The sequence below is a fragment of the Marmota monax genome, unplaced genomic scaffold (genome assembly GCF_021218885.2).
Source record: "Marmota monax isolate L192 unplaced genomic scaffold, Marmota_monax_Labrador192_F-V1.1 WCK01_AAM20220418_F8-fsc00026, whole genome shotgun sequence".
Taxonomy (NCBI): domain Eukaryota; kingdom Metazoa; phylum Chordata; class Mammalia; order Rodentia; family Sciuridae; genus Marmota; species Marmota monax.
In genome coordinates, this window is record NW_026693108.1 from 12,418,594 (window position 1) to 12,441,887 (window position 23,294).

Sequence of the window (23,294 nt, forward strand, 5' to 3'; positions counted from 1 at the left end):
ATCTTGTCCCTGCAGGCTTGCTGTGGCAGTCTGTTTTTTACCCCAAAGTCCTCCATGATTGGATGCCGGCCACAGTGGCTGAAGCTCAGGCTTCTTTGCAATTTGGCTCCCAAACCCGTTACCTTGGCAAGTCGCTCAGAAAGAAAACTGTCACCTGAAGCATTTTCTGAGCCTTTCTGTCTTAGTTTTTTGAATTAATGTTTAGACTGTTCTGTGCACCATCAACTCGATATTGAAATTCAAGTATAGAGGTTGTGGCTAATGCCTGCTTTCACGGGGACCTTGACACTCCTACTGATAATGCCTTCTAGTTCCAGGCATTATCAGTGCCTGCAGAGAGGAGCTGTGGGTAGGAATGTTTGAGACAAGTCTTCTTAAAGGTGTCCTTGGCCATCTCCTGACCTGTGCCTTAGAGTTGGTTCTGATGGTGTTTGACCACGAGGCAGCCTCAGCCCCGTTGTTTTATATTCTGAAGCAAGAAAATACTATAAAATTTTTCGAAAACAAGAAGTGATTCATGGTCCCACTATTGTAGCCTGGTGGTTACCACCATCACCACCACCACCATTACCATCTTTTAATGCATTACCTTCCAATGCACAAGTGTGAACTTACTCCATTTCTCACATACTTGCAAATTACATTGCTCCTGGGACTTTATTCCATGGTATTTATGATACAGAACTTACAAACACACAGGTATTATATGTGTATAGTCACAGCAAACTTTATTTTTCAGATTGCGTAAACACAGATGATCATAATTTAAAATCTTGATTTCTTCTGGTTTGCATATTTTGCTTAACTGCTTTTCTGTTAGTCTTCAAAGTTGTTACAAATTATTCTGGTGTTTAAAAAATCTGGAGAGGTTTCTCTGTGCAGATACCCATTTCCTCCTGTGAACTTTGTTTCTGAGGCCCTGCTGGGAAGCTGGTGACTTGGACCATGTCAGTATGTTGGTGGCCTAAAAGGACTGCCTGCAGTCCTCTTCCATCAGCTGTGGGAGGGCATCCCTGGGCTCTTGCTCTGTTACTGGACAATGTCATTTTTCCAAAATTGATCCTCAGTAAGTCTCATCCGCTGCTTGACATCTGTCCAGAAGGCTGGACACATCATTTTTCCTCTTGATCGTGTGCTATGAAGTTTTTGTGTCAGAACCATGATTTTCTAAATGACTTAAGACTTCCTATCAAAACTAAGATTTTTATTATTTTAAATTTTTGCACAAGGGTTAGAAAAATGACATTTACTTCTGTTTCTTTTTCTTTTTTCTTAGATATTCTCTAAGTGGTGGAGGAACTTCGTCCCACTGAAACCCTTTGGCCTCTGGGGTTTTGTTTTCCCTCCTTTCTTCTGCATCCTCCTTTTGAAAGTCGAGGAGAACCTTTGCCGGCTCTGCTGGAGGCGCCACGGAGGGCCACCCCCAAGGCCGCGACGTCCAGGGACACACTTAGCCCTCGCTGTGCCCAGCCTGATGAAGTCTCTCGCATGGGGTGGGGAGGGCCAGCTCCTTCAAGCAATTATTTTATTTTTTTATTGTTTTTAATTTTAACCATAGTGCACATATTCAAGGAAAATGTCTTTGAAAACAAAACCCCTGAAGTGTATATTTGGGATTGTGATAAGGCAACTAAAGACATGAAACCTCAGGTATCCTGCTTTAAGTCGATAACTCCCCCGGGAGATGGAGAATCGCTGGTGGATCTGTGTACAGACTGTATATAGCGTCATTTTTACAGAAACCCCTTTGGCGTGCATAAGGAATCACTGTGTACAAATCGGCCAAGTGCTTCTGTAGATAATGTCCGTGGAGTAAATATTTGACAGGCCATAACTTGAGTCTATTGCCTTGCCTTTATTACATGTAAATTTTGAATCATGTGACCAGTGATTTGGGTTTTATTTTGTATTTGCAGGGTTTGCCATTAATAATAATTAACGCCCCTCGATGGAACACTCCCATTTGTACCTCGACAGATGCAAATGTCCCTCTTGTTTGTCCTTCACCCCTTTTGGTACACTTAGAAGTTGATTTCCTTTTTCATCGATGGTACTATTTCTTAGTGTTTTAAATTGGAACATATCTTGCCTCATGAAGCTTTAAATTATTATTCTGAGTTTCCCAGAGGAAGCACTCTCGTCTAACCTTTGTTTGGAGTCGTGCACCAGGCGTACTGTCCTGCCCACACGATTTTCTGTTGCACCTCGTAGCGGAATCTGCATATCATCATCTTTCCCACCTGGAAGTGTCTGGATGCTTACACCAATAAATTTTATAACACACTTATTTTGCATACTCTTCTTGAAACATGACTGCAGAGTGGACAGGGCACCTGCTTGTGTGTGTGTGTGGTTGTGTAAGCGTGTGGCTGGCTGAGTGTGTGTGCTGAGACAGTTCAGAAAACTCCAGGGAAAAGTGCCCAGGTGGGAAAATGCTGATGAGCAGCATTTTCAGCTTTGCAACTGTGTGAGTGGTCACTGAGATGTGGCTGGACATTGCAGATTTGTGAAACTGCTCTACCTCTTGCCAGGGACTTTAAGGATGGTTTTAGTTCTTCTGAAGGAGACCACGGCTGCCAGTGCTGCCACCCAGGATGTCTGGTTTTCTTGGTTTGCTCTCAGGTGTTGTTCAGCAAGGTGGGAAATTTCTGGGTTTTCTGCAATGAGGGAGGGTTGTGTAGCAATTTTGGGGTGTTTTATTTTGGTACAGGTAGTATTCTTTTATATTTGTTGATGCTAATTATTGTCATCTTTTATTGGGGTAGTAGCTTGGTCCTTTAGTAATATGTTGCCAGGATTAAGACAATGGAATTTTGGGGAGGCAACGAAGTCGCTGGGTGGACTTGGGAAGTTCATTGCCGCAGTGGCCTGGAGGTTGCGGGGACAGAGAACATGCCTGAGCTCGAGGTGTTGCGGAGGGGTATCGGTTTGTTTGGATTTGATGTGGGAGTTTAGACTATGGAACCATGATGTTTTATCACAAGTGGATTTCGGTTGAATTACTAATTTTTAAAAGGGATACACGAGGCTAAAGGAACTCAGACTGCATTGCTGATTCCTTTTGTAAGGGTACAAGACTCTGAGCAGTATGTGTTTCCCTATACAAGGCCAAAGGTCAGTTTTATCCATCATGGGGTGTCTGGGTACCTCAAGTGTGCTATGTGTTAGGTTTTAAGAGCACCAATGTAGATGGCAGCTTTTCTGGAAGACAGAGTTCATCGGGTTTCCAGGCAGTGACATCATGACTTGATGTCAGGGCCTCATGCACGCAAGGCAGGTGCTCCACCACTGAACAATTCTGCACTGAACCACTGAACAATTCCTGCAGCCAACTTCAAATACTATAACTGAGGTGAAGTTGCTAGGTAGACTTGGATCCTAATCAAGAATATTGGTCTTGATTAGGAAGATTCCCTGCAGTCATGAGCATACAATACTGTAAAGCTCCATCTCCTGGTAAAAGCAACAAATGATTCTTTGGGAATTTGCTGGAAACTTCCTGGGGCGTGTGTTTAGACTGGAGGTTTAAACGTGGACTACCTCACTGTACTCTCTCCTGGATTGTGACTCTGTAGACACAATCGGCTGAAATGTTGAGGGCACCTCGTTTAGCCACAGTCTAGCCTTTGTCCCCACATTTCCAGTCTTTCACTGAAGAGGAGCCAGGTGCCAGAGCTCCGATTGGAACCTGCCTCAGTAGTGCCGACGGCTGCTGGTCTTCAGCCGAGTCTGTGAGCTCAGCGTTTGGGGGTTTGCAGTCACTTGAAGTCTCCTGATGCCAAACCTGACCTGTTCCTGGCTCCTCAGCCCAGGGCCTGTGGGTCATGTAAGTGTGGCCACCATGAAGCGGTGGCTGTGAGCTGACTGCTCAGCCATGGCTTCTGCCTTTTTGAAGTTGTTTCTCTGCGTCCTGCTGGCTGCACCCGGGAGGTGGAGCCCAGGGTGGTTCCAGATGTCTCGACCACCTAACAGCTGGGCCCTCGCTTTCCTGACGAACTGAGTGCCACCTGTCTTCCAAGTGGACAGTTCTGTTCTTGAGTTGCTCTTGTGAAGTGTCTGGCTTGGTCCTTTAGTCATGAGTTGCCAGTTGATAAGTATTTGATACTTTCTTCCTTCAGGAACAGGGCTGCATTTCTACCACGAAATATGGCAGTGAAGGCAGAGGCCCCATAGTGTGTTCTTGAGCACCCACTGGGTCATGCAAGGGTTAGCAAAGGGCTCAGCAAACGATGGTCTTTGTCTTGCGTGTAGAGGGGTCGCTGGAACGCCACCTCCCCTGGCAGCCCATCGGGAGTGGACTTGGTGCCTATGTTATTTTCCGTTTTTCTCTGAAGCCACACGGGGAACAGAGGAGCTGGTCACAGATGGGAACCACAGGTGTCCGGCAGGTGGTTTGGAAACATTCAGAAATGCTGAGGTAGGGAACCACCTCGTCCCCAGGTGTTCCTGAATGAGTTGGGGATGTCACTCAGTTCAGGTAAGTCCTAGAGGAAGTATGTCCCTGATACTGCTCTGCCCCCTGTCCCCTTAGCATCTCCCTGACCCCCCCCACCCCCAGTTTGGGAGAAGCCTGCTGGGAGCTTGTTCTCCAGGCTGTTCATCAGGGGCTTCTTCCAAGGGAAAGTGGAAGGTCCTCCCAGTCTGTCCACACTGGTTCTATCTCCCGAGCCTGTCCTCCTCCCTATCACATCCACCCACCCTGCCCCTGCCGAGGTGGCATTGTAGGCCCTTGGTCCCTGTTCCCGCCACATGTGCACAATAAAGACAAGAGACAGTGCTGGTCTGTTTTGCCTTAAAACTTCAATATGCTGGATTTTGGCGTGAGGTATTTTTATTCCCTTTGTTAGTGCTTGCAACCATCTGGTACATATTGTAAGGCAAAGGATGACACGTCTTGAGCTCTTGTCTGCCTGTCACTCGTGGACACCAGCCACAGCTCCATGACGGTGTGCCCACTGTTCAGGGAAGTGGCCTCCCTGTGAGGACATAGGACAGAACTGTGCTGAATTGGCCGACTAACGTCAGGCAGGGCTCAAGAGTGCTAAGGGAATGGCAGCCACCTGGTTGCCACAGGGAACGGGTCGACACTGCCCACCTGTGGGCACTGGGACACCAGGTTCCCAGCGAAGCGTGACTGTCCAGGGGGTGCAGTGTCACTCTGCCGGTACCCCATGCCCGGGGGATGAGTCTAAAGAGTGAAGACAGGCACGGTAGATAACTACTAGAGAACTCGTGGTTTCCAACCACGGAGGCGGGAGGGGATGGGTCTGGTCACGGGGGCTGGGACTACGTACCATTACTGTACAGGCTCCTGCATCCATGAAGCTCACATGACACCCCAGAACGGAACAGCACAAATGGCCCTGGTCAGTGACACACAGGTTCTCATGCTTGTGAAACACAGCAAACACCATCGTACACACCACTCACAGTACAGCAGCAGTCAGGGGCGCACTGGGTCCCTGCTCCTCCAAACAGAAAACAACCCGCTACGGTTTGTAAAGAGGAATCGATTTGGTCAACTTCGCCAAGAAGTAGGCCAGGTAACAAGTGTGTGTCACTGGAGCATGGACCCCTCAGCGGAGCGGAGTGCGCTGGGAACTGCTTATTAGTCAAGGAAAGTGAGTCCTGTGGACCTCCTGTTATAAAAGTAGAAAGATTGGGGGGGAAATGAAACCTGAAAACGATCTCATTTGCTTAAGACCGCCACACTGGAAAAATCCATTTTTAAAACAGCAGCCCGCAGGTGGAATACTAAAAGTCCTTTTCTAAGAAAAAGAAGAGCACTTGCCCTGTCCTCGGTTGAACGGATGTGTGTGCACCGTGTTAGAGGTGCAGTCGTGGGGAAGGAATGTCGTTTGGCACTCTTTAATGACAATGCTGCAATACTGGCACAAGCCCAAGAACAGTCCCCATGAGAATGACGGCGGAAGGCCCCCAGGCCTGGAGGTGGGAGGCCCCGTTCCAAGGAGAAATCAGCAGTGGAGAAGACAAGGTGAGGAGATGGCCGCGGAGGGAGACGGGCGAGAGTCACTGTGAAACCATGTTCAGACAGGTGACAGTGTGGCTGGCTTCGTCACAGACGGTGAGCCAGCCATGGAGTGCGTCCAGCCATCAATACATGTGAGATTCTTTGTGACTTGAAACATGGGCCCGAGAGGCAGAGCTGGTGGCACTTCGGATCACTTCCATCCACCTGAAACAGAAGAAGGTGACAGGGCTATTTTGGGCCACTTTATTCAGTTTCATGGTTCTGTGCTGCCATTGGCAAAAACACGATGTCATGGAAGCCCAACTGGTTTGTAATTGGTCATTTTGGCAGCAGAGTTTGTAAGTTAGAGTTAAAACAGAAGGTTCCTCTACGGGTCCCCAAGGAATGCAGTTTGAGAACCATAGGAGCCAGAGGCACGGGAGGCCACAGGCTCACTTTGACCAATTTAGGATGAGGTGGCTTTGGCTGTGTGGGAGAGCTCTACCTCCTGATCTTTTCTGAGGATACTGAATGTTTCCCAACCTGCTTGGTGGGGAATCCATTTTATGCTGTAGTAACATGTCCCCAGGGGTCATTTGGCAAAGTCTGGAGGATTAGCAGCCAGGGCAGCTTCCCCCTCCCCGGTCCCTCTGGTTCAAAGTGTCCGTAGGACTGAGGTCGGGGAGCTGGGCTGAACCAAGCTTCCTCCTTGACGGAGGACCTTCATGCAGCTCCCAAGTTAGACGGATCCAGCTCAGCTCCGTGATCCAAGTCCAGGATCAAGTGTGAGAATCACTATCCTGTGGGCTCGGTGGCAAACTGTTGCTCAAGAACTGTTAGGTCTCCTGGACATTACAAGGCATTGTGTACAGTTCATGATCGGCCCATTTAGTAGTCCTTGTGGACCTGAGCACCCATAGAACTCACTGTCTTAACACCGTGGCCGGGAGACAAGCTGCTCCCTAGGAGGGGCACTGACCTGGCCCGAGTGGTAACTACTGCCCTATCTAGCCTGAGGGCTCTGTCACCAAGGACAGCAATGACAGCTACATCAGAGGTGTGCTATGGAGTGCATTTCCCAGAGGCTCAGAATTTCTATCTAAAAATGTGAATTTCAGGAGTAGCCTCAAGGTGTAGCTCATGCCCAGTGGCCTGGCTCCTTTGTCCACTCATTTCTTGGCTAAATAGCAGACAGCGGCAGAGAGGAGAGCCCTAAGGCATGTAAGCTCTTCCTGCTTCCTGTGGCCCTTTGACGACGGGGACATTCTTGGTCATCGCCCAGTTAGGCGTACTGTGACAGCTGAGCCTAGCAAGGGAGGGCGGCAGTCCCCGAGCCCGCTCCCCACCACGGGCCTCAGCTTCGCTTCCTGACAACGCGCACACGTTAAACCTAAAGGCGCAGGGTTGGTGGCGTGAGCAGGGTAGCACCCAGGAAGCCAAGACTGCACTGGCCTCCCAGGAGCAAGGGCGCGTGGGCACCAGGCAGGGAGGGGAGCCAGCTCTAGGGAGGAAATGCAGGCCCACCCGGGGGTGTCCCCTGCCTGCCCAGGACCCAGTGTCGGACGTTTACCTTTCGAACGTGTATTCGCTTTCAGCCCTGAAGTAGTACACGTGGGACTTGAAGTGCAGCTTGAACACATAGTCCTTGTGGATGTTCTCAGCCTCGGAGGGGATGGTGAGCGAGTACCCGAGCAGAGGCAGGCTGGCGAGGGGATGATTGTCCTGGGAAGGGCACAAAGGTGGCTTGGGGAGGAGGCTGCGCCTGGCTACTGCCCCCCACCTGAAGCAGCTCTGGAGCCCAGGCAGTTCCACCCCAGGACATGGGTCTGCAGGGAAGGGACTAGAGGCCACGGTCTTGGCCAGTGCAGCGAGGTCCAGCTCATGACTCCAGGAGGACACGAGCCCCACACGATCCCCTTTCCTTGTCCAAGCAGCAGCCAGACTCTCCTTTAGCCAACAGTTAACATCAGCCTTCGCTGAGCCGCGGCCCCCCTACAGGCCCAGTGCAGGACCCCGAGCACCTGCTTCTCCACGCCCAGCAGGGGCTGAGCAGGGGAGCCCTATCTGTCTCCCCAGGGGAGGCCGCCTGCCTGCAGGGAGGGTGCTGTAGGAAGCCCCGAGTTGCCGCCACTCTTCCCAGGCCAGGCACACTTCACTCGGTCCCCATCCCTAAGGTCCCAGGACCACCTGACCTGGGCAAGGTACCTACCTGGTGTGACTTGTAGAAGAACAGGCAGAAGTTCGTGAATACCACCCACAGCTTCTGCCATCCATTGCTGTTTTTGAATTTCCTCAGCAGGTTCCCAGACAGCTGGTTCTGCAAGACAAGCGGCCAGTCAGGGGCACAGGGAATGGCCCCGGCAAGACAGCGCGGCCTCGACGCCCATCGTGCTGTGTGGTGGTCATGGGAGGTGCCCAGGTTCTAAGAACAGGCTTCCTGTGACCTAGGCGTGCCCTGACTAGGAAAAGGCCCACCACTCCCTGGCAGGTGAAGAAGCCCTTGGGTCGAGTGGGCTGGGCCTGAGTAATTCTCCTTGTCACCTGTTACAGGTTAAGTCGTATCCTCCCAAGAGAAATGCCGGGGCTTCACCTGCAGTGTCTCAGAATGTGACCTTAGTAAAGTAGGTGGGCTCAGGTATAAGTTAAAATGAGGTCCCAGTGGGGAAGAGGGACTTGAAATGTGAGTACTGTCCCTAGGGGGAGGGACACACAGGAAGGACTCCTTGTGCAGTGGGGCAGGGGCCCACAGCAACATCACACTCTGCCAACAAACAATATGAAAGAGGCGAGGAAGGGTCCCTTGGCTTCCAGGGTCTTGGCCCCACTGACAGCTTGATTTTGACCTTGTGGCCCCCAGAAACCATGGGAGAACAAATTTCTGCTCTAAGCCACTGTCTTTGTGGTCCTTCCTTTCCTAGGAAACAGATCCATCCGGCCACCAAGGCTTGAAGGACACCCTCACCTGTAGCTCCTGACCGCCACCTAGTGGGCAAGGGCCAGAAGCTGCACTCAGCCAGGCAGGGCGGGTCCAGGCCCTGTCTCCAGTGTCCTGGGCTAATCCCACAGGTCCTGTGGTCACCTTGAGACCTGGGTCAGCTGCTGCTAAAGACACACAGGCAGCCCCGATGGGAGCAAAGGACGGACACCTCACTGGGCCAGAGAATGCTGAGGCGACTGGGGGACTTTCTGACAAGCCAGGTCTCCTTGGTTTCCTTTGTCAAGGTGGCACCACCAGGGGAGACTCAGGTGGGGAAGGTGGTAATGGGGGCACAACCTTTAAAGAAGATGAGTGCCACTCACCTGTCCACTTAAAAATGGCTAATTTGCCAAACTTTAAATTTTACCAGTTTTAAAAAGCAAAAGCTATTTACTCCATTCCTCTAAGTACCCACACAAGCAAGTAAAGGCCTGGGCCAGGAGCTGAGATGGAAGATGTTTGACGTCTCTCTCCAGCTGCTCACAGTCTGATGGGGGAGGGGCGGAATGAACAGTGAGCTGAGAGGGTGCAGGAAAGACGGGGCCCCTGCCTGGGGACCACAGCTACAGTGGAGAGGGTGTCCCAGGCCAGCGGGCAGCTCCAACCTTCTGTCCCCTTGTCTGACTGCCATCCCCTCTCAGGGACAAGGGAGTGCAGGGCTCCCAGCAGATGGTGACACCCAGGGCTGAGCTGGGGATTTGGTGACCTAGCAGTACCACACCATGGCACACCAGAGGTAAGGACCCCATGTGAGACAGGAGGACTTCTCCCATGTCCTCTCACGCGTCCTCTTACACCCAAGCCAGCCCACCCAGGGGTCAGACACTGCGTCCATCCGCCCCATTCCAGGCCCATATTCTGAGGCAGGCTCCTCGGGATGCCCTGCTTCTACCAGCCACCTGAAGCCTTGCTCTGTCCTCGCAGCCTCTACAGCTGCTGCCCCAGTGGACTCTCGGTGAAGTTCCCTGTCTCTTCTGCTCTTGTGGGCTGAACCCTGTGAGTACATGTCTTGGGCGTCTCCGTGTCTGGGTCTCCACTTGCTTCTCCCAGAACCAGCCAATGCCCCGTTTCCTTGATGCTGTCCCCAGAGACCCCTCTCATCTTCCTGTCTGACAGAGGCCTCCTTGCTCTGCCCCCTCTTGCCATCCATCTCAGCCCATTGTGGGTGGGCTGAACGGTATGTCCCCAAAGACATGTCCAAGTCCAAACCCCTATTACTTGTGAACGTGACCTCTTACAAGTAGGATCGATGCGGACGGTGCTCCTATAAAGAGAGATTTGTACCCAGACGCAGGGAGCAGACCATGTGGCTGCAGACTAGTGATGTGACATGACTGAGCCAAGGACTGTCGGTGCCCTAGCAGTATCACACCGGCAAGAAGCCAGCAGAGAGGCAGGGAATAGATTTCCCCCACGCGCCTCCAGCAGGAACCAGCCCCACCACCTCCCTGATGCTGGGGCTTCCTGTGCTGTGGGAGAGCGAGCTGCGTTTTGATGGGTGTGCGGTCCTGTCACAGCAACCACAGGAAGTGAACCGTCCTGTCCCCCTCTCTGCATTGCACTCTTTCACTGTCCTCTGAGTCAGTGTCTATCTATGATCTTTCAAAGCCCTTGCTGGCTCCGCCAGCTGCACGGCTTCCCTCAGTTGGCAGTCCTACCCTACGACCTGTTGTCTGGACCCCTACGACTGGCCGAGGGGACCCCCGTGCCACAGCCAGCTCATCTTCATGCCGTCCCCAAGCCTCCCGGTGCTCACTTCTACCTGCACGAATCACAGCAGACAGAAGCCGGGCACAGGCTGAGGAAGGGTCATGGCTGGGAGGACAGGAGCCGCCCCTTCCTCTCAGGGGAGGCCCGAGGCTCACCAGCTGGTCCAGGAGCATTTTGGCACCTGGCACATGAGGCCACCCACCTCAGAGGCCAGACTGAAGTGCTGTGCCTTGGGAGGGACTTTCATATGGAGGGGACGTGTGGGAGACACCCTGGCCAGTCCCACAAAATTTTAACCTGCATTATTGCCCCCCAAAGCCACCCACGGGCATTCATGCTGGCTCCTGAGGGTGGCCAGCTTCTCCTTGGGGCCGCAGTAAGTGTCACAGGCTGTGCAGGCAAAATCGGAGCCAGTACCCAGAAACCACTGGGAAACATGGGCCCACTCCTAGTTCAGGGCGGGAAGCGGCCAGGTGTCGCTGGATCTGGCCTGCGTGTGGGCCAGGTTGCTTGTCTGGCTCTCCCGACCCTGAAGACACCCGCCATTCTGTAGATGGTGCGTGAAGGAGTGCGGGGCTTGTAGAGGTGCCCCCAGGCCGCCTGCCCCTCACTGCACGCTTGAGTGGCTTCCCGCTCCCAGCAAGTTTCACACACACCCAGAGGGAGGGTGCAGTGGAGGTGGAGTGTGGAGCATGTGGCCTGTGAGTGGGAGGGAGAGGGAACAGTGCCCACTGACCAGGCACAGCGGCCTCCATGGGCAGAGCCCAGTGGGAGTGGCCAGGAAGAAACTGCCTGGGGCAGGGACAGTGAGTGCCTGGCCTCGCCATGTCCACAGAGAGTATCTTCCCAACACAGGGTATAGCAGGAAGCTCAGAAAGGTGGGTAGGACCATGAAGGTCACTTCCAGAGAACACCTCTCCCAGCCTGCCTGATCGGAGCCAGCGAACCCTCACGTGATGCTGTGGCCCAGGCACGTTTGGGAACGAGAACTTCCTGTGTTTTAGAAGCTGAGTCCAGCCTCTACCTCAGTGGGGGCCAGGGGGCCAGCCACAGTCACACACAGTGACGATTTCATATGAGACCGAGCGTGCACACAACTTGAGAGACACCGATGGCCGCGTACAGCCAGGTGGGTGCTGCTGGCCAGGGGAGATGAGAAAGCCCCTGTTTTCAGTTTTCTGGGCTTGGAAGGTTCTTAAAGTCACTTCAGACCTGAGCTGGAAAAGGGGGTTTGGAAAGGTCTGGAAGCCTTCACAGTTGTGATCAAGGAGGCCTACGTTCAGGGTGAGTCCCAGAGAGCCCCTGGAGGGCCCCGCCCTGCTGGCACCAGCTTGCCGATTGTCAGACCCCACAACCTCCTCATACACCCGATTTCCAGGTGACAGCTCCAGGACATGGCCCTGGACTCACGGCTGCACACGTGAACAGACGCTGCCCTGTGACCCAGTCCCCTAGAGGAAAGAAACTGGAGAACGAAAGAAAACCAAGACTCCTGTAGGTGGCAGTGAAGACTGACGGACAGCAGGAGCCGCAGCTGCAGTGGCAGAGGACAACGCCCACTCCTCTGCCCCCGTGGGGATGACCACAGCAGACTCAAGCCCCGGGCTCCGTCCTCCCTGCTCAGCTGCCAATGGCCAGGCACAGGGCCGGGCTCACTGCAGACCCCCGGGCCGAAGGCTGCACGTGCTCTGCCTGGGCAGGTGCAAGGTAGGGATGAGAGCCACCCAGCCGCCACCTCCGCACTCCACGGGTACCTCCACGGCGACGCTGAAGTCCACCATGGAGACGCTGGTGTTGCGGTGCCAGCACACGTGCACCATCGTGTTGCCGCGGTGAGGGGCCTGGCGCTCCAGCGAGGTGCGTGAGCCACTCAGGTCATCCTCCGACTCCTGGTCGGCCGTGGTGGCTTCGTCGGGGGACTCTGCAGGATGACAGGAAGCCACACTGGTGTCTCCCCATGTGAAGCCTTTTCCTGATGCCCTCCAAAGCACTGGGGGAGGCTCGGAAGGCTGGGGGACTCAGCGTGGTCCCCAGGGCACCCACTAAGCAGGGGTCTAGCGAGGCCTCCATGGAGGGGAGCATGCCCTGGCCCACCTGCCTCTGCCAGGGAGCCCCTGCACATCTGGGTGCCTGGCCTGTGGCCCTACACAGCAGCCTGCCCTTCTCCTTGGACACCAACTGCCGGGCAGCAGTGCCGGCCCAGAGCGGGTGACTTCCCTGCCCCTTTGCATGTTTCCACAGTTTAACTTTCAGAAAAAGAGCTTTTGTTGATTTCTACCCTTAAACTCAAACACAGACTGTGGCTGAGGGACCACCTGCCAGGGGTGCAGAGCCAGGCCACCCCTCCACGGTGAGCCCTATGGCCATGGGCTTGGGTGCTGCCCCAGGAAGCTTCCCCACCACTCACTGTTGTCCGGGGGGCTGCTGGCCAGGAACTCAGGTGTGGGGCCACTGCTCTTCTCTGCCAGGTCAATGGCCATCTGGATGTCCTCAATCCACTTTTCCATCTCGGACCGAGAACTGAGGACAGAGATGGGTGTCAGCTTCTCAGACACAGCAGGTCAAAGGTAGACGGTAAGCGGTCAGATTCCAGAGTTACCTGGCGGCCACGATGATGGATTGCCGCTGGCCTCGGAGGGTCAGGCAGTGGGGCACCCCCCACTCGTCCTCGCTCTCCTCGATCTGTGGGGCAGGAGTTCACCATGTTACCGTGAAGCAGTAGGCGAGATACCTGGTATGTTTTCAGATGCTTCCTAAAGGTGACCAGGCCACTGAAAGCCGAAAACAGCTCAGGGCCCAGAGGAACGCAGAGCCCATGCACCTCTCTGTCCACCTCCTAAGGAGGCCACCATAAGCCTCAAGATCACAATCTTGCAGCGAGGTGTCTCATGTGCACCTGCTTGACCAGGGGTTGGGGCCCTGGCCACTGGCTCTTCTTGCGGGGGACAAGCTGGTCTAGCCCCAACTCCACCATTCCTTGTGTGTGGTGAAGCTGCCCGCCAGGCTGGGAGGGGCAGAGTCACACAGAGGCAGGCAGCAGGCCTCTACTTGGTTCCAGAAGGAAGCACTGGTGGCATCCCACAAGCAGGAGGAGGGGCAGTGTTCCTACCAGGAGGGCCCTAGAAGGCCGTTCTTTCAGGGGAGGACTGGAGAGCCACTGGTCTTCAGGGCCCAGTCTTCCCACCCGGGAGGGTCCTGTCCTCCACTTCCTGCCCGGCCTCGCCCTTTGGCTCCTCCCATCAGAGGCGTGCCCCCTCTGCTGCTGCCCGCATAGCGCACTCACCGTCATGCCATAGAGCGGGAGCTGCCCGTGGACTTTAAACTGGTTGGAGGCGGTCAGTCCCCGGCTGGTGTACAGCAAGACGTCGTTGAACTAGAGGAACAAGCGGAGTGGCGGGTGAGTGGGCTCTGCTGGATACCATCAGGGCAGTCAGTGCATTTCCCCAAGTCTCTGGGAAACCCAGGGAGCTGCTCTTCCTGCCTGCCAGGGTCCCTTGGGTGGCCATGGCCTTATGATCTCTAGCCCTGTGACAACATGGGTCCGGGGGCCATCGAGAGGATACATCGCTCTCACCACTTACCAGGAAAAACATGCGCTGCTGGAGCCCCTTCCCCGAGAGCTTGCTGAGGCTGCCCAGGCGGATGAACTCCTGCGGAGCAGACACAGCCAGATGTACCAAGAGCGCAAGGCCCCCTGCACCCGCGGCCCTGTCCTGCTGAGTGAGGCCTTCAGTTACTGCATCCCGGGGCCAGGCTAGGCTGCCACTAAGCACCGCTGTCTTTCCCAGGGGCCTTCACGGCAGGTGCCCCATTGGAGGCACCTCACAGGAAACTGGGGTTCAGGCTAGCAGGAAGCATGTGCTCACATGCAGGGAGCCACAGCCCCTGTGAGGATGAGGGCCATCCCCAGCTCCATGCTCCTCACCATGAAGGAGAGGACAGGGACCCCAACTGCACAAAGTGGCGGCCAGGGACTGGGAAGATAGTGCAGAAGACAGAGAATCTTGTCTGTGAGTTCCGACTCCGGGTCTTAGAAACCAGAGGAACCAAGGCACTCGGCATCCCCAGTCACATTTTCCCCCAGATCCATGAGGACGGAGGTTGTGCTATGTAGGGCAGGGACTTTGAAAACCAAACAGCAACCTTTTCTTTCTTTTGGGACGGGGGCCATGTTGCCCTGGCTGTCCTTGAACCCCGGGGTTCAAGCCGTCCTCCCACCTTGGCCTCCTGAGCAGCTGTACTGCACCACTTCCAGCTAATGGTCATTTTTACGTTGGGATAGAGCACACATGGACTGTCCCACGCGCATCAGTAGTGTCTTCAGTGCCGTGCCACCCTCACTGCTGTCTATCCTGGAACTCACTCCCTCTGAGAGCCCGTGACGCTGCTCCCATTTTGTTTGGGGTTGACTTGAAGCAACGAGGAAGGCAGGTGGCTGGGGGGACAGAGCCTAGGAAAGTGAGGTGGCGCTGAAGCCGGTAAGCAGCACCCCAACTGCAGCTTCACCTCTGTAAGCAAAAACGACCTCCCCTTGCTGAGTGCACGGTATGTCTGACACGTCCCGGGTGGGCGTAGTGGCCCCTCACGCCAGCCTGACGTTCAACAGTATTATCCCCACTTCCAGATAAGGAAACTGAGGAGCAAAGTAAGGAAGAAATGAGCCCAAGACCGCCTGGTCAGCCAGGGGTGACTGAGCACCACCCACGAAAGGCTCATGATGCTTGGGGTGCTGTGGCACCGTCCATAACGCAGGAAGGGTATGCTTGGTCCCCTTTGTAAGTGGGAGGGGAGACGGAAGGTAAGATGTGCTGCATCTTCTTATATAATAAACCTCCTGATCTTCCTGACCCATGACGGGGAGGATAAGATCCCCCTTCCAGTTCCATCATCCCGGCTCTGGTAGAGCCAGAATTTGAACCTGTGGCTGCCTATTCCAATCCAGTGCTCTCTTCACTCGCTGGAAACCGTTCCCTCAAAATGAGAAATCCTTACAAATGGCCTGTTCACCTTGGCCTAATGCATTAATGTCTTGTAGAGTTCTGTTTAAATAAAATTACGTCGATTCCATGGAAGGCAGACGAGGCTGCTACGTGTTGGGACCAGGCAGAACTCTCTCGCCAGAGGAGCTGGGGCGAACCCCAGCCTTCATCTCCACCCAGTATCCACCACAGAACTCGGACGAGTCTCCCAAAGCTTGTTTGCCCTTTCCCGTCCGTTTTGTGATTAGGCTTCTGGCGGTGACGCCCGGGGAACCTCCCCATGTGCTCCCCCAGTGCCGAGGCCGCTACCTGTTAGATGAGCCTGCAAGGCCCGACGTTCAGGGGGCTTGTCCTAAGGGTAAGGCTGGCATGCAGCAGAGCAGAGGCCTGAATCTGGGAGGCACAGAGTTTGAAGAGGGAGAGGCAGCCGGACCAAGATTCCAGAGGAATTTGATAGATATGGCAAAGAATGATCATTTTTGGTTCCTGAGCAATGATTGCTTCCTGAGAAGGGAACTGGAAAAAGCAGGCTTTTCCCCATCTTGTCTGTTCCTCTACCTGGTGGGAGTGGGTGTGGGTGTGTGTGTGTGAGTGTGTGTGTGTGTGTGTGTGTACTGGAAGTCCCACCCATTGCTAATGACCTGCTTCTCATGGAGGGTGCTGGGTAGGTACAAGTTGATACCATAAGTGAACCTGTATCTCCCAGAATTGTTTCAAATGTCATTTTGATTTTAAATGAAACTTATGTATTAAAATTTTGCATCTTTAAAAAAAAGTACCGAACTTGAATGGGATCTTATAGACACTTTCATGCACTAACAACTTCTCTGCTTTTAGATCACCATTTTATCTAGTCCTTTTCTTTCTCTTTCTCTTCCATTTTCATTAAATTTCATTTTTTTGTTTTGTGCTGGGATTGAATGGAGGGCCTCAGGCATGTTAGGTAACTGCTCTACCACTAAGATGCACCCTCAGCCACTCATTTACCTAAGTTTTAAAAAACAAAACAAGCTGTCTTAAATGTTCAAAGGGTTTTCCCAGTGGCCTCCCAGGGGGCAGGGGGAGGGCCCTTGAACTTGAGAGTGTCGGTGGTCCACAAGCTCTAAGCCCCGAGGCCTCTCTCTGACTCTACGTCCTGCTCCCTCCGCTTACCCTCCCGGGAACCACGAGATTGTCAATGCCAATCAAGTCTTTCTTGAGTTCATGCAGCTTCTGGAAGTTCTCCATCTTGATCATCGTACCGTGCAACTGCGCCACCATTTCAGTCATCTCTGCCAACGCGGCTGGTGAAGGAGACACAAGCGCCGAGGTTAGTGCAGGCCAGAGCCTCTCCCCGGGCTCTCAGCTAGACTCTCCAGAACTGTGCATTTCAGGGCCTGTCCTGTGGGGACGTGCGGCTGCTGCTCAATCAGAGAAACCGCGGGATTTGCTTTAAGGCCAGATTTGCTGACCCGGTTTCCCTGCAGCACCTCGAGGAGGCAGGGGACTCGGCATGGCCTCATGGTGCATGGCTGCCCCTCAGGTAAAAGGCCTCGTGGGCATCGAGGGAAAGACATGGGAATGAGGGCTCCCTGAATTCTGCCTCTTTCCTGGAGAGAGCAGGGCCCGGTGAGTACAGAGAGGCCACAGAAGTGTGGGGACCGCCAGCCAGTGTTGGAGGGGCCTGTACTGCGACACTCGGGGACTAGCATCAGTGCACCTGCTCTTCCTCCTGTGGACATTACCCTGCTTACCAAGAGGGTGCAAAGAGCGACTGAGACATGCCAAAGGAGCTGCCCAGAGCCAGCAACCAGGCATCAGGGGGGCACACAAGCCCGCAGTGGCTGGGCATGTGACAATTCTGTCCAGAAACATGTGCCACTGATTTTCAGTCTTCAGGACACCAAATTCCTCCTGCCCATCCTCCGGTTCCAGAAGGCAAGTGTTAGCAGTCTTGATTTCTCCTCGGATGCAAAGTGAGCACTTCCTGGCTTACCACAGACGGCTTCCCCTCAGCCACAGTGACAAACCCTAGAGTTTTCCTCTGTCTTCGGACATTACCACCCACTTGGTCCAATAAACCTCTACTGGGCACCAGTACTCAGTGGGTTGGGAGTGAGGAGGCTGGGAGAGGAGAGGAGGGCACCTGGCCTCCCTCAGCTCAGGCCTTCTGTGCTCAGGCCTACCTGCGTGCACCCTCTCTACAGTGGGGCCACTCTGCTTGAGCTAGGAAACAAGCACATCTTTCTATTTAATTGTCAAAGATAAACTATTCCAACATCAGGGACTGCTTAAAAAAAAATAGAACAAAGTGGCCAAGTCTGCCAGTGATGGCAAGTGCAAGTCCCAGTGTCCCCTCTCCCTCCCGAGTGACACACCTGTGGGGTCCTCAGAGTTGGGGGAGGCCTTCGGTCACCTTGTCCTGGCACAGCAATTGGCAATGCCAGGACACCAGGACAAGGGGGGGCGAGGCCACCCAACGTTGAGTTCAGGTGCCAGCTGAGGCTTCGGGACGAGGACGGGTTTGCAGGGAAGGCCGAGGAGGTGCTGGCAGTGATGCGGGAGGCAGGGACACAAGGCCCCACGCCGTGGCAGTGGCTGGTTTCACAGGCTTTTGATGGTCTAGAGAAACCCTGACATCTAAAGCAGCTCTGCCCGTCGGGCATGAGCCGCCACCGTCTTCATCGACTTTGCCAAGTCTTCTATTGAGCTGTGTTTTAAAAGACGATCTGAAGGAGATCCCGTATGTTCTAGATACCGAGAGCCACCGTCGGGACCCCCGCCACGAGAACCCTTCCTGCCCTCCCTCTGCCGCCAGGTCAGCTCGCCACATCTACAAGACCCTGTGGTTCCGGGCCCTGTTCACTCTTCCAGGCTTCTGGTCGGCCCACTTCTCTGCACTCCACACAGAGGGCACCCAGCACTTCTGCTTTCTGGAATGTTCCATGAGTTCTCTCCCCTTTGGACCTGTGCATACCTGTATTTGTGCTGCTCCCTATTCTCCGACCCTCCCCTCATCCTGCAAAGCTCCCACTTACACTGTATCCTCACCGTGGACATCCCTTCCCCCGCTCCTGCCCACCCTGCGTTTACAGCAGGTCCTCTCAGGGCCAGGATCCCAGCGTTCCACCTCCCAGGCACCCACAGCAGTGTGGATCTGGTGCATGAGGAACGGGGTGCAGGTCAGAACGGGTTTAGATTTTAGTTGGAGGCAGGGGCCGCCTGGGTTTCAAGCAAAGGAGGAGGGAAAAGACGCGTCTGGAGAACAGTAACAGGTAGCCCAGGAGACGGGAGGGTGTCTGAGCCTTCAGACAAGAGCAGGGGGCCTGACATGCAAGGGACACACAGACTCCATGCAGTGTGTTCAAGAGGCACCTCCAAAGGGCCCACTCTGGAGGCAGCCCTGGCTGGAGAGGGGAGGGGACTGACTCAGCAACAGCCCTGACTCGCAAGGGACTTGGGGCTGAGGCCAGGGAGCATAAATGCCAACAGAGTGCATGTAACACGGGACAGAAGGAGCCAGGCTCAGAACAATGTGTGGCTCAGTGGGACAAGAGTGCACTCCTGGATCCCTTCCACCTCTGACCTCTGCTTCCTTGTCTATAAAATGGGACTGTTGAAGGAGTAAAGGTGACAAAGTAGGCCCTGTGCCTGGCCTGGGCACTTTGAGGGAGTACATCATCTTGAGACCGTAGGGAAGCGTGATCCAGGTTCCATACCATTTACTTGCCAGCTGCGTAGCTCTGGACAGATTCCTTAACCTCTCTGATGTCAGTAGTCTCCATAGGTAAAATGAGCTCACTCATGCCTCAGGCTGGTGAGGAAGGTGGAGTTAACTCAGGGGAAAGGCTTATTAAGGTGACTGGCACATCACAAATGCCCAGTGGTACTGAGCACGAGGATCAGGGACCAGCCCCCTTCTGTGGCAGGTAGGAGTATGGAGTTTCACCCACACAGGTGGAAGCCGTTCTAAGTGGGCGCCTCCAGGGTTCTTCGCCCCCAGCCTCCCAGGCTCAAAGGAAGGAATGTGTGCAAGAGGTGAAGGAGGAGTAGCACCTTTCCACGCAGGGACCAAGAGGGGACAGGGGACTGTGGAAACCTGCCGTCGGCATTCGCTGGCCGTCCCGGGCTCACCTCGGCAGTCCCTGAAGTCTGCGTGGCTGGGTGCGTGGTGCTTGCACAGACGCTCCAGGACCTGCTGGTAGTGCATGAGCCGGTGCAGCGGGCGCAGGAGGAAGGTGTTGAGCGGCAGGTAACACACCTTCTGCAGCTCGAAGTCTCTGCAGAGGAGCTCCAGGCGCCGCGAGCTCCTGATAGCGTTCTCCAGCGCCTCCAGTGCCTCGCCATGCTTCCAGAGGTGCGCTGCCAGGGGCTTGTGGGGTGAGAGGGGGAGTCCTGAGCCACGGACCAGCACGCTCTGGTGCCCAGTTGGGCTTATGGACGTGCATTGCACCCATTACATCATCACGTTTATTTAATCTCTTTAAATTTCAGTTTTCCTACTTCACTACTTAATTCATTATTTTAATGATGTTCTGAGCACGAAATAAAAAGCTCCATTAAGGCATTAAGCAATTTAAAATGCACATGCAGCTAGTGGCAATCTCAGCTACGAGGCTGAGGCAGCAGGGTCCCAAGTTCAAGGCCAGCATGGACAACTTAGACCCTGTCTCAAAATAAATTAAAAAGGGCTGGGGTCTAGTTTAGTGGTAAAGTGCCCCTGGTTCAATCCCCAGTGAACACCTCCCATGCAAAATGCACAAAACACAGGAACTATCAAACGGGAGGCCCTTGAGGGGTGGGGATGTGGCTTTCTTCCTAGTATTTTAAGATGACAACTGACCAGGGCCATTCACTAAGCACCAAACAGTTTGGCAAATACATTCCGTTTGTCTCACCCCATTCATTCAGCCGAGCACCTACCAGAGCCACTTCCTCTGCTACAGGCTTACTCTCCTGGGGTGACGGACACGCCCACATCTCCATTTCTAGTCCAGGGCACAGTCCTATCTCAGTGACACACCACTGCCACGCTCCTAAGGAGCTGAAAAGCATGCGTCCACACACAAGCCTACTCGCCCTGCCTCCCCCTGGCTGCCTGTTTACCCTCTGACTCTAGGATCTGTGCTACCAATACGTAGCTCCTCTGGACAGAAAACCCTGTGGAACGCTCTAGACTTCTTCTTTCTTTGAACACTGTCCATAGTTCTATCAATCGATCCAAACACGTCAGAGCTGCCATCTGCCCCATCCCTCAGCACACAGCCCTCCTCTGGTCAGTGTCACCCACCCCACTTCCTTGCCCCTTTCTGAAGTGCCTCTGAATGCGCGGTGCTCAGGAGGTGATCCTCTGACCTGTCCAGCCTCGACCCGCTGCTCACCCCCGGTTACCCACCCTCCAACTGCACAGGAAAGTGCCAGGCACTGCACATGATGCCCCTGCTCAGGAGTCCCTACCCAGCTCCTGTTCTAGAACCTTCCCTGATGTCTACTCCTTTGTCCTCCTGTCCTTAATGCTGCACCTGCCTGTGTTGGCCCTTTCCCCAGGGACTCCCCTGCGAGGGTTATTTTCAGATCTTCTGTTTTGAAGTAGAAACTCTACAGAAGGTTGCAAAGAAGCAGGGAGGCACTGTGAGCCACACTCCCCTCCTCCCCTAAGGGTGACGTCCCACATGACTGGCACACATCAGCACCAGCAAACTGGCTTGGTATAGTCCACAAAGCTTATCTGGACTGCACCTATCACACATGCCTTCGTGTGTGTGTGCATGAGTGTGCGTGTGTGTGCGTGTGTGCACAGCAAGAAAGTCACAGACTCTAAGCACCTAACAGCACCCTAAGCATTTTGGACACAAGTGCTAACCCGAGCTTCTACCTCTCTACAACCGTCTGATGCGCCTTCTACACTTTATGAAAATTCTTTAAAATCAACAAGAGCAACCACAATTTGAAAAAAAAAAAAAAAAGAATAAGCCAACCCATTATTTTTATTTTTGGCGTGGAGGGTGCTGGGATTGAAGCCAGGGCTCAATGCATGCAAGCTGAGGACTCCACCTCTGGCCACGCCCTCAGCCCTCCCACCCATTCCTTAAAAAGGTTATTGGTGGCTTCACCGCCCCATCTATTTTTATTTCACTGCACAGAGCTCCAGCCGTAAACACGTGGTGCCAGCACAGTGCTGAGATGCCAGCTCAGCTGAGGAGCCCCAGAGAGCGCAAGGCACAGCTCCTTAGACCCAGCAGGAGAGGCCGGCAGAGGCCAGGTGGTGCTGGTCAGCAGAGAGGAGGGCGGGGAAGCGGTGGTGGGCACCTGCAAACAGTCTGAGAAGGCCACAAAGGACACCTGGAGAAAGCAAGGTGCTGGGGACTGTCCCCACGGGTGCGGGAAGAGCCAGGCAGGCCCTGCTGCTGCCCAGAGGCCTGTGGCCGAGTCTAGGCCTGCGGAGGGGGCCTCGCCTGGCAGGGTCGGGACCTCAGGTAAGAGGAACACGATGAGGGACAAGTGGACAAAGCCAGCCTGAGAGCCACTTCTGCAGGGTTCCCGCTCCAGGACCTTCTCAGGGAAGAGCCACGGAGACTGCAGGAGGCCGGCAGGGAGGGGGCGTGAGTGGGAGAAGCACAGGGGCTGTCAGGGGAGTGAAGCCACCTGTCACTGCCATGGCGGGTGCACGTCACCATACACTTGTCCACACTTAGAATGTACAACACGGGGCGCTCAGGCCCACCGCGGACCTGGCTATGGTGACATATCAGCACTGGTTCACCGGTCCCACAGGCACCCACCACCCAGATGAAATGAGTGGAAACCGTGGGAGGGGCGCTGGGGGACTCTGTGCTTCCTGTCAATTATTCTGTAAACCTAAAACTGCTCTAAACTATAGAGCTCACACGGAGAGCAGCACAGATGCCTGTCACCGCGACATCTGAGGGCTGTGCAAAACCGTAGCTTATGACGCTGGTGTGGGGCGGCTTAGATGGGGTCGGCCTTCTTATCCTGCACAGGAGGCTGCAGCCCCGGCCACTTCCGCGCTTCTCTCCGAGGCTGCCCACAACTGCAGCAGGTTGCTCTCTGAGCAGGTTGGAAAAGCGAACCTCGGAGGAGCTGGTAAGCGACATCTCCATCTTTGTTAAGAGAAAGAGACTGCGGGGAACGCTGAGGTGAAGTCTGGTGGTGGAGTGCTTGCCCTGTGTGTACCTGGCCCTGGTTCAACCCCAGCACCTCAGCAACCCAGACAGACAGACAGACAGGAAATATCTTGGAGCTTTTGACCCTTTCAAAACAACTTAGCCAAATGACTTGGAAATCAATTCAAGCCCCAACCAAAACTTCTCTATGAGGGTATTGTATGTAGTAGGTGCTCAGTTAGCACTAGATGGATGCTGTTGGACCAACGGATAAACAAAGGCTGAAGTGACCACCTGCCTTCTTAGGGGGTCATTGCTTTCTCTGCGCAGTTATTAGTTACTAAAGTTATTAGGCTCTAGGCAGTTGAGATACAGGAAGATTGCTTTTAAAATGCAAATAGAGTTGTGTTCAATAGTTAAGTTACGTGAACAAAAACATTCTATAGTAAAGGAATTATTAATGGGTCAAAATGAAAATGAAAACATAAAAATTTCAGATATACGAGAAGGGGCAGATTTCAAATATATGGTAGAGTACTGGTTTAATATTTATT

The 23,294-nt window shown here is 54.1% G+C and overlaps 2 protein-coding genes across 12 annotated transcripts in view; one reads left to right on the plus strand and one right to left on the minus strand.

Annotated features, from left to right (window-relative positions):
• Positions 1 to 2,283, plus strand: part of Stk24 (serine/threonine kinase 24) — a 99,565-nt gene extending 97,282 nt beyond the window's left edge. For 3 of the 4 annotated variants that reach the window (XM_058582775.1, XM_058582774.1, XM_058582773.1), the window contains exon 10: positions 1,277 to 2,283. In XM_058582775.1, the coding sequence (XP_058438758.1) occupies positions 1,277 to 1,546 (270 nt within the window). In that variant the 3' untranslated portion in view covers positions 1,547 to 2,283. The remainder of the gene's footprint in view (positions 1 to 1,276) is intronic. The other variant, XM_046454773.2, reaches the window with a different exon arrangement.
• Positions 2,284 to 4,781: 2,498 nt separating this feature from the next.
• The window catches only part of Farp1 (FERM, ARH/RhoGEF and pleckstrin domain protein 1), a 259,842-nt gene continuing 241,329 nt past the window's right edge, over positions 4,782 to 23,294 (minus strand). For all 8 annotated transcript variants that reach the window (XM_046454767.2, XM_046454766.2, XM_046454771.2 and 5 more), the window contains 10 exons: positions 19,751 to 19,988; positions 16,790 to 16,920; positions 14,240 to 14,308; positions 13,942 to 14,031; positions 13,258 to 13,340; positions 13,066 to 13,178; positions 12,413 to 12,579; positions 8,181 to 8,288; positions 7,542 to 7,693; positions 4,782 to 6,196 (listed from right to left, as the gene is read on the minus strand). In XM_046454767.2, coding sequence (XP_046310723.1) covers positions 6,115 to 6,196; positions 7,542 to 7,693; positions 8,181 to 8,288; positions 12,413 to 12,579; positions 13,066 to 13,178; positions 13,258 to 13,340; positions 13,942 to 14,031; positions 14,240 to 14,308; positions 16,790 to 16,920; positions 19,751 to 19,988 — 1,233 coding nt within the window. In that variant the 3' untranslated portion in view covers positions 4,782 to 6,114. The remainder of the gene's footprint in view (positions 6,197 to 7,541; positions 7,694 to 8,180; positions 8,289 to 12,412; positions 12,580 to 13,065; positions 13,179 to 13,257; positions 13,341 to 13,941; positions 14,032 to 14,239; positions 14,309 to 16,789; positions 16,921 to 19,750; positions 19,989 to 23,294) is intronic.